The sequence below is a fragment of the Aythya marila genome (assembly GCF_965140915.1).
Source record: "Aythya marila genome assembly, chromosome: 5".
Taxonomy (NCBI): domain Eukaryota; kingdom Metazoa; phylum Chordata; class Aves; order Anseriformes; family Anatidae; genus Aythya; species Aythya marila.
Window position 1 is genome coordinate 16,825,498 of NC_139046.1, and position 18,310 is coordinate 16,843,807.

Here is an 18,310-nt window from a genome sequence, read left to right on the forward strand (position 1 = left end):
AGAAATCATATTGCTGAGAGCCCCTCCCTCCTTTTTCTTTGCTAAAAGATTGAAGGCATGTAGGTACATCTCAGTGTTTTACTGGATTTCTACAACAACAGGCTGTTCTTCATTTAAAAGGTGTTTTTACAGAGGTACTTCCTCTTAGCAGAAACCCAGGGCTGTAGATGTGAATTGGAGGGTTGGTGGTTTGAAGGAAGACTTGTGGCTGCCCATGTAGGCAGTTTTGCCCACATGTGTGAGGACTGGAACATCTCCCCCAGGTCTGATGTTTTGCAGGACTTAGCTCAGGAGGAACTCGGGAGATTTCCTTTGCAGCAGAATTTACCTCGCAGTAAAGCGTGAGAGAATGCCACTTGCTGTGGGAAATGTCTTAATGAAAGAAGTTTGCAAGTGGTACACTACTGATGGCTGGGGGGAACGTCTTCATTGAAGAAAATGGGTTTTGATGTGTGCAGAAGCTCCAGAGGTGATCAGGTGGATCCTGCTGCTATTTCAGCGTGTTGCCTCGAGTGGAAATAGCTTGGTGATAGCAAATGAAAGCATATGTAGGAAGACAGGGTGGGATAAAAGAGACAAAACCAATAGAAACTGTGAAATCTTCTGGTATGGTAGCAGGAAGGAGTGCACGTTGGAAACTGTAAGTTTCTGTTTGCTGGTAACACCTAATGAAACTTTTTAATTTCTGGGCTGAAATACTATTTCTGACTAAAATGAGCATGGAGATGGGAAATAGGATGGAAAGTATACTCTTTTTCAGCTTAGGGTTTGCTGATTTTCTTGGATTTTTTCTGAGAAAGGGATAGTTTCTGTCATTTATGTGTAATCACAGACGCGATGTGTCTGTGATTAGAAGCCTATTTTATAATAGAAGCCTTTAATAGAAGCCTATTTAATATTAAGCATTTAATATTAAGCAATTAATAGAAGCCTATTTTAGACAAATGTTTTTAAGTGCCTTTTGGGAAAAGAATGAATGCTTTGAAAATTGATTCACAAATATAAATACTGCATTTTTAGGTGATCTGTAGGTTTTCTTGTTTCTAAATTCATAAATGAGTTCATGAAGATAAATTAAGCGAGGCTTAGTTTATCTTCATGAACATGAAAATGTATGAAATCCTAGCAGTGTGCACTTAGGTCCTGCAGAAGCATAGATGAAAATACTTTTGGACTTTTGGAAATACTTTTTGAAAATATGCTTGGCATATGCATATATGTATTGCATAGGTAATAATTTTTGTGCGTGGGGATAATACATAGCTAGATTGTATAATTACTCTGTAAGCTATCTTTATTCTTTCTAGGAAGACATGGATGATTTTGCCAGCTTTTCATATATACACAAATTCTTGTCTTCATTAAGAGGCCAAATACTGCAAGGAATGATGCATTTGTGCTGCGTTTACTTCACAGACAGGTTTTTGAGGGATTTTTCCAAGCTGGAATAAAAAAGCAGGAGACGTTTAAGCTCGTGTGTTTGTAGCATTTGGTGTTGGTGCTTTGTGCCTTGTAAAACATGAACTTTGCTCTCGTCCTCTGCGTTTCCATAGATCATGGTGGTGGTGTTCAGGAGTGTAACTTTAGACAGGTGCTCTACTCAGTAATCTTAGTGCTTGAGAGTCCTGTATTTGAATGTTCATTGCATTCACAAGTTTTCTATAAATGAGAGATTTTTTTCCATCAGTAACAACCTATCTGCCTTTGGTTAAGTACCTGCAATGAGGCTGCAGCTACCTGCAGTTCAGGGCTAAGCCACAATGGCAGAGTTAATAACAGCTTGTTTGTATTTCCTTGGGATAACCACCACTTACTGCGTGTTATCCCTGTAAGGAATTTGTCAGGCGGGATGTCTCCAACTCACTCATTGTCATCTGACTTCCACTGACTTTAAATGGGATTAGAGCTGTGCTGAGCCCTAGAGGTTTCAGGTAGTGCTGTTCATTTGAAATACAGCGCATTCAATGGAATTTGGGAGAGGAGATCACATTGGTGTGGGAAAAGTGTTTTTCGTTTTTCCCCTTCAGTGATCATTCAGAAGTATTTTTGTGGCATTAACTTGAACTTACTTCCAGGCTTTACGAGGGAGGTGAAAGCTTCCTTTCACAGTTCAGGCTGGAAATGGGGTTACGCTGCCCAGCTGGGGATCAGCATGCGTCTGGTTGATGAAATTGGTTCTACAGCGAGATCAAAACAGCAGTATTCTTAAATGTACTGCTAATAGAGAATAACTTGCACATTCTTTGAAAGAAATGTTATCATGCTTTTTTTTTTTTTTTTTTTTTGGAGTAAATAAATATGTCTGCTGTAGGTTAGTTATGTTTGCTCTCCTGTCTAAGGAGTTAAATAATAGATCAGAAAATGTATCGACCATGTAAGAGCTAGATAGCAAGCAGACATCCTTGCGTTCTTTCCTCACAGCTGAAGTTGTTTCTGGAAATCAGTCCTTACTAGTTAATTGTTCTAAATGTGTATGACTGCTGAAACCTGGAAGTCAAATTTTAGATTTCCAGGGCTTGATCTTCTAGAGCGATCTTCTCAATCAGCTTCAGATGAGGCTTTTTCTATCTCTTTTTCATTTGCTTTTGAAGTAGTCACAGCGCTAGCACCTGAAATTATGTCCAGGACTCATTCTTTGCTCATTGTCACCAGACTGTTGGGTCCCATTAGAAGAAAAGCACAGCATCAAAACAAGAGGAAACACGTGGCATACCCTAAATATAGGTTTTGCCACAGAGTGTGGTGAAATGCCTTGTAGGGTAGCGGCTCGTGCCAGCCTATTCTGGGTTTATCTGTGCTGTGCAGTGCCACGCGGGGATCCTGGGCTGGGTTTGAAGGCGTTGGAGCTGCATTAGCACAGTGTGCCACCCTAACTGAGGTACTCGTTTTCTCTGCAAGGCTGCCTGGATGAGGTACCTAGAAAATTGGCAATATAAGAAAGTTTATTGGATGCATGTAAGTGCTTCCACCATTCGGCATTGTGATATGTAAACATAAGCAAGGCAACTTGAGTTTCTAGCACTGTGGGTTTGGGATGGGCAAACAGCGTGCGGCATTACTGACTTCATAAGAAACAGCTCAGCATTCTGGCAGATTTTGAAATAAATCCATTCGGATCTCATGTGAAGGTATCTTTTTCAAGCAAGTGCTCTCTATTACAGTATAATATTGGGGAAAGGATAGGGGAAGGTTCATTTCTGTTTTATTAATCTTCTAGCTAAGACTGTAAAGATGATGAGAAGCTGAGTACTGCTGTTTGTTCTGTTCTAAAGATACACGTCTGTAATGTGCTGGATGCTGTTTGTGGTTTTTTGCTAAACTTCAGCAGCATGAAAATTAACTGAACGGATTTTGATAGTTGCCAGCCAGAATGCCCAGTAAATGCTGTATACATCGGGAACAGTTACTTTGTTTTGGTTTTCAGAACTTACCCTTTTCACAACACTGGGGAGAGTCTTACCTTATTCCTGCTCTTAGACAACTTCATCATGTTCTTGGTGTAGTTCCACTGCAAAGATCTCTGATATCCCAAACCTGAACAAATGTGTGTAGGGCTGAGTATCATGCATATCAAAATACATCAACATTTGAAGCACAAAGGTATTGTAGTGTGTTGTAGCATGAGAGATGTGTTACAAGGCGGGAGGGAATTAGAGAATCATAGGCAAAATGAAGAGGATGGCAGTAGAAGACAGAAAGAGGTCAGCCGAAAGGCTACCAGAGATACATCGTAACTCAGAATGAAATTGGCAGAGAAAAGAGAAACAAGATTGATACTAATTTGTTTGAAAAATAAGTTCATGCTGGTGTGATTAAATAAAGTATGCAACTGTGTGTTCTCTTTTAACTGCAGGAGGCTTGGTTTAGAAGAACTTTGTTTTACACTTGGATGCCTTTTGATATTGTCAAATAAACAAATGGTATTGTTTTGCCTTTGTAGGAAGATGAAAAATTTCTGACAGACTTGTTTGCACAACTAACAGATGAAGCCACAGATGAGGAGAAAAGACAGGAATTGGTAAGAAATCTGTAAAATGTATATGAAAGGGACAGTTACTACAAAGCGATAGCTATATCTTTATTTTAATTACTAACTACTGTGGTGTTTCTCTGTTTCAGGTAAATTTTCTGAAAGAGTTTTGTGCATTCTCTCAAACACTGCAACCTCAAAACAGAGATGCGTTTTTCAAAACCTTGTCAAATATGGGCATACTGCCAGCACTAGAAGTCATATTGGTAAGTCAGCTCAATATTCTTTGTGATAACAATTTTATTTATCTCCAGAGAGGTTTTTTAAAAAGTGAGTATGCAAAACATCAGTCACATGGGTTTCTTAAGTGTTTGCTTCATTTGACTTATCTTATCTTGAGCTTTAGGATGTTCAAAAATTATTTTTTTTAAACTTTAAGGCAGTTACAATATGATGTTGGTAAGTGCCCTGGCATTCTTCTATTTTTGTTTTTTAATTCATGCTCCCATCTTTTTGTGCTCCTTGGTGTACAATTAAGAAAGTAGGGAAATAAACCAACAGACAGAAGAACTATAAAATGTATTCTCCCCAGTAGCTTTGTACAGGAAAGAGATTAGAGTCCAATCAGTTTGGGAATACAGTTTCAGCAATAGTTAGGTATGACTTCTTGTAAATAGGAATTAAAAGTTATGTGATTTCTGATTTTCATTCCTTTGAGACCAGTATTTTAAGGAAAAAAAATACTGTATTTGACTTTCCAGGGTATGGATGATGCACAAGTACGAAGTGCAGCCACTGATATATTCTCATATTTGGTTGAATACAACCCATCCATGGTACGAGAGTTTGTCATGCAGGAAGCGCAGCAGAATGATGATGTAAGTAACGGCTCCCCAGAAATGTGTGTATTGTTGTTTTCTGAAATTGCTGCTCTTATTTACAACTCTATTAATGAGGTGAACCCTTGTCCTGAAGAAGTATGGAATCTAGTCATATGATTACAGACCAATGAACTACCACATTTTTAGAAGTTCTGTTAGTCGGGTGAGATGATTGTTTGTTTGTTTGTTTATATATTTTCTATCCATTGTGTGTAAAGTAGAAGTTACTGTAAACCACTGTTTCGGTGTTATCATTAGCAGCCATACAAGAAAAACAAACTGGTTTTGATTGGTAGCCTCCTTAAAATGCAAAATATAAAATTAAGCCTTGATCTTAGCCTGGACGCATATTTTAATTAATATATAAGAAACCTGCTGCCTTCAGTTTTCTATCACACACAATGGAAGTAGAGTTATGATTCTCAGTGTTTCTGGACGCTATGTTTTCTTTTTTTTTTTTTTTTCAAACTGAGGTTTGCATTTCCTGGAGATCCTCAGTAAATTATTAACATGGAACTCTAGCACACAACTGTTAGTAAGAAAGGTAGTTCAAAGTAGCAATCAATGGAGAAAAAATATTGTGCTGCCTTTTCTACAGAGGAGATAGTTGATATGTTTTCTTGTATCTGCCAAAAGCATGGCTGAGGACAGGAAATAGTTTGTGCTGCTACTTCTGTGCTGGAAGACAAAGAAAGGGGCAGCTGGGACCTTGTATGCTGCAAGTGCAGCTGAGGTACTGGGAATAGGGCTGTTGGTTCCAGCCAGTTGCGTTGGATGACTGTCCTCTTTTATGAGGGACAGCGGTAACCCAGCAACTTTAGTGTAGGGATTCCTAAATGTAAATATTATTTTCTATTTTTACATGTTATTCTTGTTTTCTGCAAGCACATGTTGGGGTTATTTTTAGGTGAAAATAATCTCATCAAGTTCAATAGCACAGCAAAATTTACTGTTGTATGTTCATGGAAATAAAACACTGGTATGTATTCTAGGGGGGGGGAGATACATCTCTAAACGTGTATACTCTGAAAACACTTCAAAAAATCAGTTGAATTTTGAGACTGTTGAGTCTCACTTTTTATTTCTGGAGTTTTCCTTCCAACTAAATTCTAAAGATTCTTAATTTCAGAACGATTTTAGTTGCTTAGAAAGATTCTTCTTTGCTGCTTGCCTTCTTACTGTTGAACAACTGCCCAGAATGTGTCGCTGGAATGTAAAATTAACTTGCTTCTCTTAGGCTTTTTCTTCTTTTTTGGGGAGTGGCATTGGAATTGATGTTTTTTTTCCCTCCCGTTAGGATATACTACTCATTAACCTCATTATAGAACACATGATTTGTGACACGGATCCAGAACTCGGAGGGGCAGTGCTACTCATGGGTTTGCTTCGTACCTTAGTTGATCCAGAAAATATGCTTGCCACTGCCAATGTAAGTAAATACCTTCAAGTACAATTACAGTTGGGCTTTTACAGTATTTGGTGATATGTTACATGCATAATATATTTTTTTTTAATTCTCCAGAAAACAGAAAAGACAGAGTTCTTGGGTTTCTTCTACAAACACTGTATGCATGTTCTGACAGCCCCTTTATTGGCCAATACGACAGAGGACAAGCCTAGCAAAGGTAACGCCGCTCTGAATGTTAAGACACAGCAAGGGCTGTTGAATTTAGACAGGCTGTTGATGTTTTGAACAGAGTAACTGTCAGAAGATATTTTTTGTCTTCTAAGATAACCTGAGATTATGATATATAATTCAAAGTAAAATACTGAATTATGAATTAGTCGTTTGAATAATTTATAAGTATAAAATTGAGCACACAGATCAATTTAAGAAGTGAACAGCACTTGCTGCAGCTTTAACTTCAGCAAAATGTTTAAACATTTGTATCATCTTGAATAACTCATGGGGCTGTTCTGTGACAAAGACTTGAAAACATGTACGTGATTTTAGGGTCAGGAATTGCTAGAGAGGATCCAAAAGCACGCCTGAGAAAGGTCTGGGTCCAAAATACTTTGCTGATTTTAAGGGTGTTGTTTCTAGATCAGCCTAGGACAGCAAAGCTCAGTAATCAAGTAACTGTACTTTCTTGCTACTAGCAGCAATACTGTTTATTGATATTAAAGCACATCCAAAATGGATGTAAAATGGGGTACATAGATTAAAAAGACATGTGCTGTAAACTTCTTAATTAACTGTATAGATTTCCAAAGACTTAGTTAAATTAATCTAGATTTCCAAAGACTTAGTTAAATTGATCTGATATATCTCAACTTGCTTCAAGATGGTTTTGAAGTGAGATTTAAAATAATAAATTTCTATTAAAAAAAAAATAATATATATATATATGTATAAAATAATTGTATTCTTTAGTGGTCAACAATCTGGCAGTATCTTTAACAAGGTAGTACCGCCTTCTAAAAAAGATTAAATCTAATGTGTTTAATTTATTGTTTCTGTCTACTTAAAAGCAGAATTTGAGCTACTTTTTTCCATATAATGATATGACTTTGTCCTAGAAGTATTAAAAGAGGCTGAGATATTTCTCTTCAATGCTACTTTTGTTAAAAGTGTAATGGTGTAAAAATGAAATGGATTTTTGATGGTATGTCTGTAGGTGTGTGAGCATCGTAATGAGATTTGGCCAAATAAAGCTGACCTAGCCTTGTGTTAGTGTAAAGTTCTGTACTCTCTGAATCTTTAGACACTGATGTAGGATAGACAAAATGTAATTGTTTCTGTATTTGAGTGGGTTTCCTGACATAGGTGTACAAATATGAAATATCCAATCTGTAATAGGTTTGTTCAATTTCTGTTTTAAAGAGTAAATATATTCTATGTTGTATTCCCTAAACTATCTGTGGGAAAATAGAAGAACTTATGAATGTTTACCTGACTGCAGTTGGATATTTGAAGTTAGATTCTGAAAGCAATATCCTGGATATGTTTAACTGGATTCGTTTTGGTTTTATTACAGATGATTTTCAGACAGCCCAGCTCTTGGCGTTAATACTGGAATTGCTAACTTTCTGCGTAGAACACCATACTTACCACATAAAGAACTACATTATTAACAAAGACATCCTGCGAAGGGTACTTGTTCTCATGGCCTCAAAGCACGCTTTCTTGGCATTGTGTAAGTTAGAACACTAAAGAATAAAGTAATATTTTGTGAATGTGAATTGTTGCATATCTTCATTCTGCTGGAAGAAAACTTCACGGATGAGACGTTTTGTGGCTGAATACAGAAATTCTACTGTTATTCTCTGTGTTTCTCATACAGATTTATAGATGTCAGAATGAGTAAATAAGTTTGCATTTATGAATGTCTTTTCTACAAAGCACAAGGATTTTTCTTAACTTTCATATGGCCATGAACTGAAAATATTATTGAATATCCTAAGAGAACCATTGTAAGTTTTGATTTTTTTTGAGTAGAAATCATAAGAGGTATTTAATTAAAAATATCATAAGAGGTATTTAATTAAAGATACAGTTAGGTGACTGCTTTAAACAGTATTTTTGTTCAGCATGTTGAGCTTCAAACAGTAGTAGTTTCCTGACTGTGTTCAACACAGTAAAAGCAAAGGAGTGTGACTTAATTCTGGAGATCAGAAAGAGATTTTTCCAAGATTCAGCTGTGCATGTGCAAAACAAAGTCTTAAGTTGACTGAGAGTACTCTACAGTAAGAAGTACTTTTTCATTTTGTAACTGAATTACCTGAGCATTTGGATTTGGAATCCTTCTGTAATCATGTTTCACATCCACCTGGTTGCTAACAGAACATACTGCCTTCTAGAAAGATTATAGTCTTGCTTGTATTTATTCATGGTTATTTACATACTCGTGTGTGCTTTAGGATTTCAGAAAGAGCTTTAAACTGGATGTAAATTAAATCTTTACTGTGTGTATGAAGATCTTGTTTACAAATTTTAAAATGAGATATTTTGCATCCTAATCAAACAGGACTTACTTAAATGCAATCAAATTTAGTCCACTTGAGAAAATATTTCACCTTTGCCATAAGTCATTTCAAAAATAAAAACTACACCTTCATGTTAATGGTAATATAGTTAAATAGCAGTATATCATTTCTTCAGTGAACAAAGGGGGTTTGATATGCAGAATCACAGTGGAGGATTTCTTTATAATAAAATTGTCAAGTAATGTTCAGCGGTATGGTCAAGACTGTTGTAAAGCAGAGAATATCTGAATGTAAAACGTGGTTCTAATAATGTAGTGCTATAAAAGTACTGATATTGCAAATTTCCCTGATACTGAGTAATTTATTTTTTCATTAAATTTATTAATGTTAAAAGCATAGCTTTTAATAACATCTCTGTTTTAGGTGCCCTTCGTTTCAAGAGAAAGATAATTGGACTAAAGGATGAATTCTACAACCGTTACATAATGAAAAGTTTTTTGTTTGAACCTGTGGTCAAAGCATTTCTAAATAATGGTTCCCGTTATAATTTGATGAACTCTGCCATAATAGAGATGTTTGAGTTTATCAGAGTGGTAAGTGCTGTTATGCTGAAGATAATTAACGTATTGCTTCATCTTGTGGTTCAAGTAAATTCTTTCTGTTTGTGCCCTGAATTATGCTCTCATGACCATCTGACACTGTATTTAAATGAACTTTCTTCTGTATTTTCGGTGTTACATATTTGTTCTTTCTTATGTTAAGCCGTACCATGACTTCAGAATTAAATTCACTTAATACTCAGTGTGTGTAACAGCAGCCCTGCTCAGGTTTCAGCATGCAGATTGGATGGGCGTGTTAAGATAGGAATGTCATTTGAAACTACTACTATGAAAACATCAAATACAGTTTTGCTCTGTAATGTCGATTCTAAAGAATTTGGAAATATCAGAAAGAGTTATGTCTTTTTTGATTTTTATTAATGGAGTGCTACAAAATCCTTTCCATGGGGAGTCTCTTAAAATATTCAGGCCAATTTGGCTGTCTGCACAGTACTCTTTCCTTACTGTTGTCTTTATCCAGATTCTGACAAGATGCTGTATAAACTGTAAATGTGATAAGGGGGGGCAAGCAAGTGCATACAGTCATGATGGAGTAAATGGGTGGGGGAAAACTGAGGCTTTGTCACTTCTTGACACCTTCAGTGCTGATGTCCTCTTTCCTCTTTGCATTTAAAAACCATTAAAATGGTTTTGAAGCTATGAAAAAGGTTGGTCTGTTCACCTAGTCCTGAATTTGGTGCTATGGTCTTTCAGTACTCTTTGGGATTGCATGCTAATTCTGTAGTTCATTCTATGGGAAAATAAGTCATCTTTTATTTTCTTGTCCCTATCACATAGATACCCAGGTTGCATTTCCAGAGTACTCCTGGCTATCTCTAAATCACTGTGGTCAATTTTATTTCCTCCGGGTTTATTTTTAAAGAGATCAAATTAAAAATACATATATATTACTTTTATTATTATTGATATTACTTTTATTATTACTGATAGATCACCATTCAAAAGAGTTGACCTTTGAGCATGCAACCAAAAAAGAAAATAATCAGTGCATTTAAGAATTATGTTGCTTTGTTTGTTCTTAGTAAATGGTAATTCAGGTGTTTATTCTGCAGTATTTTCCAGTGGCTGTGCAGCGGTACAAAAGCCACACCACACACAAGAGCAGTTTTCCTGTACCAGTATGCAGACCAGTATGCTAGGTTTAGCTCTTTACGAGTGGCTCTGGGCAGCCATAACAATTGAAAGAGCACAAAAGCACATTGGCAGGTTTCTATAAAGGACCTTGACAGGCATTGTGTGCCCACAAAGAAAAAACTTGTTAGTTTCTGATAAAAAATATCTTCCTTGCTCTCATCCTAAACAAATGCATTGAATAATTATTTTTCCATAATTAATTCATTTGCAGCAAAGAAACAGTGTGAATGCAAATCTCTATCTTGTGAACATATATATATATATTTTTTACTCTACTGGTTACAACAGGTAACAGTTAATCTATCAATATACAAATATTTATAAGTTGTAGTGGAACATAGTTTGCAGAATTGGTTCTGATATCATTTTCTATCGGGGTTTTAGATTCTATTAATATATTTTGAAGCATGTATTGCTAGAAAGTTGCTACTATTATACCTGTTTCTCTAATCATTTGAATCTCTAGATTTTAACTACACCTGTAGTGTAGTTTTTTGCATATGCTTATTTTTGCTTAAGCTAATTATTATGATGTTTTCAGTGGAATGTTTTAAAAATAATGTCTCAGTTACTTCTTATATTGTATTAAGAAGTAAATTCACTTGAACAAAAATAAGTCACTTTATGGTTTTTCCTTCCTACAGGAAGATATAAAATCATTAACAGCTCATGTCATTGAAAATTACTGGAAAGCACTGGAAGATGTAGATTATGTGCAGACATTCAAAGGACTGAAACTACGATTTGAGCAACAAAGGGAAAGACAAGATAATCCAAAACTTGACAGGTAACAGGCACTCAAATCTCTTATTATTTCTGGAGGGGGAATACTGGTGGATTTTTGTGTGATAGTAGGAAATGTAAGTGATTTATACTCTTGATTACATCTCAACTATTGTTGAATTTAATTGATCAATAGTGTGATTTTCTGATGTATTGCTTCAAACTGGTGATCAGCTTTCAGCTAACGTATTCACTTAAGTGTTGTTGTTCCCCCATTCCCTTCCTGGACCCCAGTAATAGTGCTGAGTTTTTGTATCCTAAACTTATGCGTACTGTTGTAATGAGGGTGGAAGCCTTACCAGTATCTGTAGTTCATTTGCTTAAATAACAGGTTCCCTTTATTTGATTTGGAACATTGTTCTGTCAAGAATTATCATTGTGCAGATTTTTTTTTAAATTCATGTCAGATTTCTTATTTTTGTTAGTTATGGGAATAGATACTTTAATAAGTGCTACCAAAATGACTGAGAAATTAAATATGCGAAGAAATATTTAGAGGATAATTTTTGTCACTGTTAGAGTTGCAGACGAGGTAAAAAACAATTTGATACTACACTTGAATCATTCCTTCTGTTTGCCAGAGCAAAACTTCGCTTCCTTAGTACACAGTTACCCTAAGGTTAAAGGAGTAGCATTTGTAAAAATACAAAGGTTAGGACTTTATACTCAATTTATGTTTTGCAAATGGTGTTACTTATGTGTACAGTTCCATTCAAACAAAATGGACCGCAAGTGAGTTACTGTTCAGAACTGTTAGCAAGATCTGTTCTTACTTTGTTGTCATGAATTAGTTTGAAGACGTGTTAAAATTATACCTGATTAGTCATACTAGGATGTCTTGAAATTTCAGACTTTTAAGTTGTTTGATTTCCTACCATCGTATTTCTTCAAATTAGAAGGTATGATTGTAGATTTGTTTTTAAATGTTGAAGCTCTTTCAAGAGTGTGTGCAGGATCTGCAGGTTTGCATAGTATTTTTTTTTTTACAGGTGACATAATTATTCTCACTCTGGTTAGCTAAGCTTATCACTCAAGCAACTGTGAAATTCAAACCCCAGGATTCTTACTTTAATGCATGTGTTGGAAAGAACCCCCAGTCACTTCCTTCAGTAATTTCAGTCTACTATAACAAGTAAAACATTAGAGTCTTTACTTGGTTTACATTGAAATAAGTGATCATGTGTCATTGTGCCACATTAGCTTATCCAGCAGAAAACTACAGCTTCAAGAAGGTTGTACCTCAACCAGGCCTGTTTTTTCTCTTCTTCCTACATCTTACAAAGTGACTGTACAAGCCCTGTCACAATTCATGTCCTAAGTGAAATAAACAGAAGTAGTAAAAATGCAAAAATAACAACAATCTGTGTACACATTTTAACAATGGAATAGTTCACTCAGGGAGGCCAAAATTTGTGTTGATGTGGGCCACAGAAGTATTCAGAAAACTGCCACTTAAGTAACAGTTTTCCACTGGGAGTAGAACTTTAATTTAAATGCAATTTTAAATGATGATGCACTGTTCATATAGATCCAGATGATAGTGTTGGCAAAAGAATTATGCAAGAATAGATTTAGTTTTAAAAACACATTTAGCATTCTGCTGCTTCTGTAAGGTAAAAGGAAGGTGGGGTGAAGATAGACCAAAGCTAATAATAAATCAATTAAATGGGGAAGGAAAGATAACACTTTGTATCCAAGCCCCTTAAGAATAAAAAATACTGATATTGACCAAAACTTGTGGATGTGAAAGAGATGTGAAAGGAAGAGAAAAATGTCCTTTTAACATACCTATTTTTTAAACACATTGGACCCCAAATACTGATGGAATATTATTAGAAAAAAGTCTGTTGTTTCTAAACTTTTCTTTAAAATTTTTTATTTATGAGTGTAAACTGTTATACCAAGCCTGAACACAACAATTAAGTGACATTTATTAAAGTAACACGTAACAGAGCTTCTAGTAATCTGCAGAATCTTGTACAGATACCTTTTAAAATGCTATTAGCAGAGCTATGTTATTTGATGCTTCAGAAGGAAAAGTTTTTAATGTTACTTGCACTGAAAATCCAAAGAAAGAGGCACATGTAAGAATGATTTGCTGTATTAAAGATGCTGTTATTTTTATTGTTCTACAGTATTTATATCTGTAAGCTGTCAGTGTAAATGTCAAGTAGAAGTTTTGATAATCATATGAGTTGGTTTTTTTTAATCAAAAGTTTTAAAACTTACTGTTCTGCAGCATGCGCTCCATTTTGAGGAACCACAGATACAGAAGGGATGCAAGAACCCTGGAAGACGAGGAGGAAATGTGGTTTAATACTGATGAGGACGATATGGAAGATGGAGAGGCAGTGGTGCCCCCTTCTGACAAAACTAAGAATGATGAAGATATTATGGACCCTATAAGTAAATTCATGGAGAGGAAAAAATGTAAGTGATGAGAAGAATAAGGCCGTATGGTTTACACAGGAGTCATAACTGCTGTTCTTTAGTTCTACTGCAACAAAGGATTTTTACATATTTATACTCAAGTTCATAGATTTTGACGTTCTGACTCTGAGCAAGGTGAACAAGTTCTGTTGTTTGTAAAAGCACAGTGATGCAGAAGTGTTTATTTCATAAATAATTTAAATGTTGATCTTAGCTGATTGTCAGGTTTTCCTTTGTCTTATTTCAGGTTTATGATTTAACATTTTCTATATAAACATTCAGGTGATGTCATAGGTAGAATAAGAGTGGCCGGTGACAACAGCTGCTAGGTGTGGTATAGAGTATGAAAAAAAAGTCTCTCTTATCACTCTCTTTAGCAAGTTGTACATAAAGTCTTAAGCATTTTCCCATACAGCAAAATGGTTTGTCATTAAATGTTTCGTTCAGTAATGTTGCATTGGTTTTGGTTTTTATTTTTTCTCTGCAGTAAAAGAGAGTGAAGAGAAGGAAGTTCTTCTGAAAACTAACCTTTCAGGTCGTCAGAGCCCAAGTTTCAAGCTTTCCTTTTCCAGTGGGACGAAATCCAACCTTACCAGTCAGTCATCTGCAAGTAACCTGCCTGGATCCCCAGGTTCTCCTGGATCTCCAGGGTCGCCTGGGTCTCCAGGATCAGTTTCTAAAAGCACATCTCAGATGGCAGCTATTACAACTAAGGTAATTTCGAACAGACATAGGTTGACTTCGTTGTTACAGGCTAGGTATTTACTTTAGCGTGCCTCTTTAGTTTGTGTGAATTCTGACATACTAAGCAGTAATTGACTGTACAGTTTGTGCTTACTTTTTCTCTGATGTTTAGCATTTTTCAGGTCTGACATGTATACAAAAAGAAAAGACATAAGTTCTTCTTATGCCCAAACTCTCACCAGAGAGTTTTTATACCATCTCGCTCAGTCAGTGTAATTCCGTAAATCTGAAATGGAGTCTTTACATATGGAGCATATTGCATACAGTATTAGCTTCCAATTTTCAACTGGTGGTGCTACAAAAAATGTTCAAGTTACATTGAACATGCAGTGCACTGAAAAGGTGTTAATGGATTCAGGCATAAGTTCATTTTTCAGTTACATACTGTTTTTTCAGTGTAACATACTGTTTTTATAAACAACCATTTTTTGTAAAAATGCAGTGTTCACAAACTAGAATCTACGTTGTTGGAATTGTTTTTTTCCAATAATTATTTTATAATCTTACTTTACGTATAATAAATTCAGTGTTATGCTATGTGTGATGGTACAAAATGTGTGTAATTTTTTTATAGAGTTTCATTTTGGTATATATACAGTTGACTGCAATTTTCTATTTTAGATGCCTGTCGTTAGATAACTGCATAAGTAGCGTGATCCTTGAGTAAAGTACTGACAGCTGCCATTGTAGTCAAAGCCTGGTTAAGCTTCAGAAATTGCAGCATACTGCAGTTAGAGAAAGTTTTTGAAGATCATGACACTTCTTCATGGGTCTAGAGCTGCCTAATCCTAAAATTTGTGTTTATTTGCAATGCAAGGGAATTTTAAATATTACAAGATTATGCTCTCATTTTCAGTTGCCAAGCTGTGTAAATTATGTAACCTGTATACCTTATTCATTTAATTATATACAATAAATTACCTAAATTACTTAACATTTAGCTAGCTTTTTTGAAGATAGACTGTACTTGTGGAAGTATCCTAATTGAAAATTCAAATTGAAGGATGCTCTGTATTTGTTTCTGAAGTGCTTCCAGATTGCATATTGCTGCAGTCAGCTATGCTTGGTGAAAGAAATTTGCATCTTTGCAGACTGAGCTGCAGTGTATACTTAGCAAAGCTAAGTAAATTTGTGGATTTTCTTTCTATTTGGAAATATCTCTATCCCATTGGATAGGTCAAGCCCCAGTTTGGATTTGTTCCTTTAAATATTTTTCAGACAATGTCATTTTCATTAATACTGAAGGGTTTCTTTTTGTTCTGTTTGATTTTATCCAAAACTTCATGAATCATTATCCATAATGTCAATAAGCTGCGTAAACATCATTTTCCAATAGAAAGGTGAAGTATCACCATGCAAAGTTTTTCTTGAAGTAATTATGTCTGTCTTTGTAGGGAGGCCTTGTTGGGCTTGTAGATTATCCTGATGATGATGAAGAGGATGATGAAGATGAAGATAAGGAGGAAACTTTACCTTTGTCAAAGAAAGCAAAGCTCGAGTCATCATAATGGCAACTGCTGAAGAACATTAACATTTGAGGGATGGATATTTTTTCCAAAAAACAAAACAAAACCCACAACAAAGCAGCAATCTTTTGTGAATTACTGTGTGTGACACAGATCAACCTATACAAATGGATTTCTGCCAATCAAGTGCCAATTCAAAGGAGCAGAAGAAGAGGAAATACTTCGTTAAGGGGAAAGACTAATGCCTTTGAGCTCTCCAGCTTGGACCACATGTTGCCCTTTTCTCAGGGAAGGAAATGGAAAACAAAAATGAAAAAAAAAAAAAAAAAGCCAACAGGGCAGGAGTTTTGTTAGTGGAACTCTGGATTGGCTGGTCAGTTGCTACAATCAGAATATGCTTTCTTGGACCATGTATGAGACTTCTGAAGAAAAGGCGGTTTTTGCCATAATTCTTCACTAGTTAAGAATGCCAGCAGTTTCTTTGTATAAAAGAGACCTGCCTTTGAAATCGTACATTCTGAACATTTTAGTCAAGCTACAACAGGTTTTAAAAACCTCTACGGGGGAGGGCTGAATATAAAGTTTCCTCTTTTTTTTTTTAATCTGTTCCCTTTGCCCTTTAAACTGCAGAATTTTTTTTTGGAGGTGGGGGATTTGTTTGTCCCTTCTTGATTAAAGATTGAGTGGAATTCTAGATGTGGTCACTTTTGTGTCATAATTTTTTTTTTGCCCCCCTGAGTGTATGCTTAGTTGTTGAGTATATATTTGGGACCATTAAAATTTTTTGATGTAATATAATCTCACTGTTGTGCTGGTACCTGTTTCACCCTGTGTAATTTTGTTCTGCATCACAATTCTTAATATGTTTAGGATTTTATGGAAGATGGTATAGTTTTTATTGGAAAAAATCTTAATCTTACCACAATGTGCATAAAAGCAATACTATTTTGTGACTAAATATTTTATATTAAATTTTACATCAGCAACTGTCTTGAGAAGAAATTCAGGGAAATAGGATGGAGTCAAAAATACAAACCTATAAATATGAAATGAGTATTCCAAAGAGACTGAAATTTCATAACTATAATGGTAGACTAACTCATCGAAATGCAAGATGGATGATTTAGGAATACCAATATATTGACTCATTTGACTTAAAAAAATAAAAAAGGAGTAATTGAAGCTGAAGGAAAATGGCATTAGCGGTATTTTTTAAAAACCTCTGATTCCCTTTGGAATACCAATTTTAGTGAATCAAAGATGGTTGCAGAATAAATGCTTTACAAGAATACCATCTTTTGAAAGTTATTCTAATACTCGATTGAAAAACAGCAATTAAACTTTGGGTCTAACTCGATGACTACATTCTTTCCCCTTTTTCCAAACCTGAATAATATTAGTTATTAATTGAAACTAAGTGTTTGTGCTTCCTTACTGCTTTTACAGATGGCTTTGATTGGATGGCAGCGCTTCTTGTAAGTAGGAGTTTATTCAGTTCCCTTCCTTGCAAGAGAACCCTTCTTACACATATTTTCAGGAGTTGATTTCCTTTTCAGCAGTCAAAGCACCAGTGCTGCAACCGTCAGGATGTTACAGATGTTAAGGTATCATGTTCAAAGAGAAATAAGAGAAATTAAAATCCAAGGCTGTATAATAGGTGACCACACACACATATATGTTAGCAATCTGTTTTTGAAAGTTGGGTATTGCATGGCGGATTCTATGCTAACTACAAGTGTCAAAGCTTTTGTGCTTGAACTTTTATTAATACTTGTTAGTAATTTCAAATTTGAGTGGAAGTACACAGCAGGAGAAAATAATTAGCCATCTTTTCCTCAAAAAGTTCATTTGAAATCACCTTCCAAGGTCAAGTTTTGCAGTGTGTTGCAGGAACATCTGTGACAGGGCAGCACTCAGCAAAGTTACAGAATGCAAGAGTTGAGCAGTTGGTCACTAAAAGACTAGCCACAATCTTCTGTGGCAGTATAAGGGTACCCCGATGTCTCAAAGGCCTGTCTGAAACATCATTTCTGCAACTTTGGTATCATAGAAGATACTTTAGCAAGGAAATCTGGAATTCTGCAGGTTTTCTTGATTAGCCTGCATTTAAATCCTTCCCAATCTGTCAGGCTTTACTTATCATAAAGCCCTAGTTTTTTTTCTGTATTAGTCACCAATATGTTTTCCAGGTTATACCCCAGAAAGTTATTCTTCTGAGTAGCAAATGATAGAAGGAGCTTTTTTGTTGATTGTGTGTGTACGTATGTGTGTTCCTTCAGCTGTTCAGTGCTTCATTTTGTGTTGTTTGGTGCAGCAATCTTTCAAACTTTCAGGTACTTTCATAGTATTTACAGG

The 18,310-nt window shown here is 35.5% G+C and overlaps 1 protein-coding gene across 1 annotated transcript in view; it reads left to right on the forward strand.

The window, feature by feature from the left end:
* The window catches only part of PPP4R3A (protein phosphatase 4 regulatory subunit 3A), a 42,960-nt gene extending 25,638 nt beyond the window's left edge, over positions 1-17,322 (forward strand). Inside the window, exons 5-15 of the mRNA XM_082760882.1 lie at positions 3,941-4,018; positions 4,120-4,236; positions 4,732-4,848; positions 6,149-6,280; positions 6,374-6,476; positions 7,830-7,988; positions 9,202-9,371; positions 11,177-11,319; positions 13,555-13,745; positions 14,233-14,459; positions 15,884-17,322. Of these exons, the coding sequence (XP_082617008.1) occupies positions 3,941-4,018; positions 4,120-4,236; positions 4,732-4,848; positions 6,149-6,280; positions 6,374-6,476; positions 7,830-7,988; positions 9,202-9,371; positions 11,177-11,319; positions 13,555-13,745; positions 14,233-14,459; positions 15,884-15,997 (1,551 nt within the window). The 3' untranslated portion in view covers positions 15,998-17,322. The remainder of the gene's footprint in view (positions 1-3,940; positions 4,019-4,119; positions 4,237-4,731; positions 4,849-6,148; positions 6,281-6,373; positions 6,477-7,829; positions 7,989-9,201; positions 9,372-11,176; positions 11,320-13,554; positions 13,746-14,232; positions 14,460-15,883) is intronic.
* The last annotated feature ends 988 nt before the right edge of the window (positions 17,323-18,310 follow it).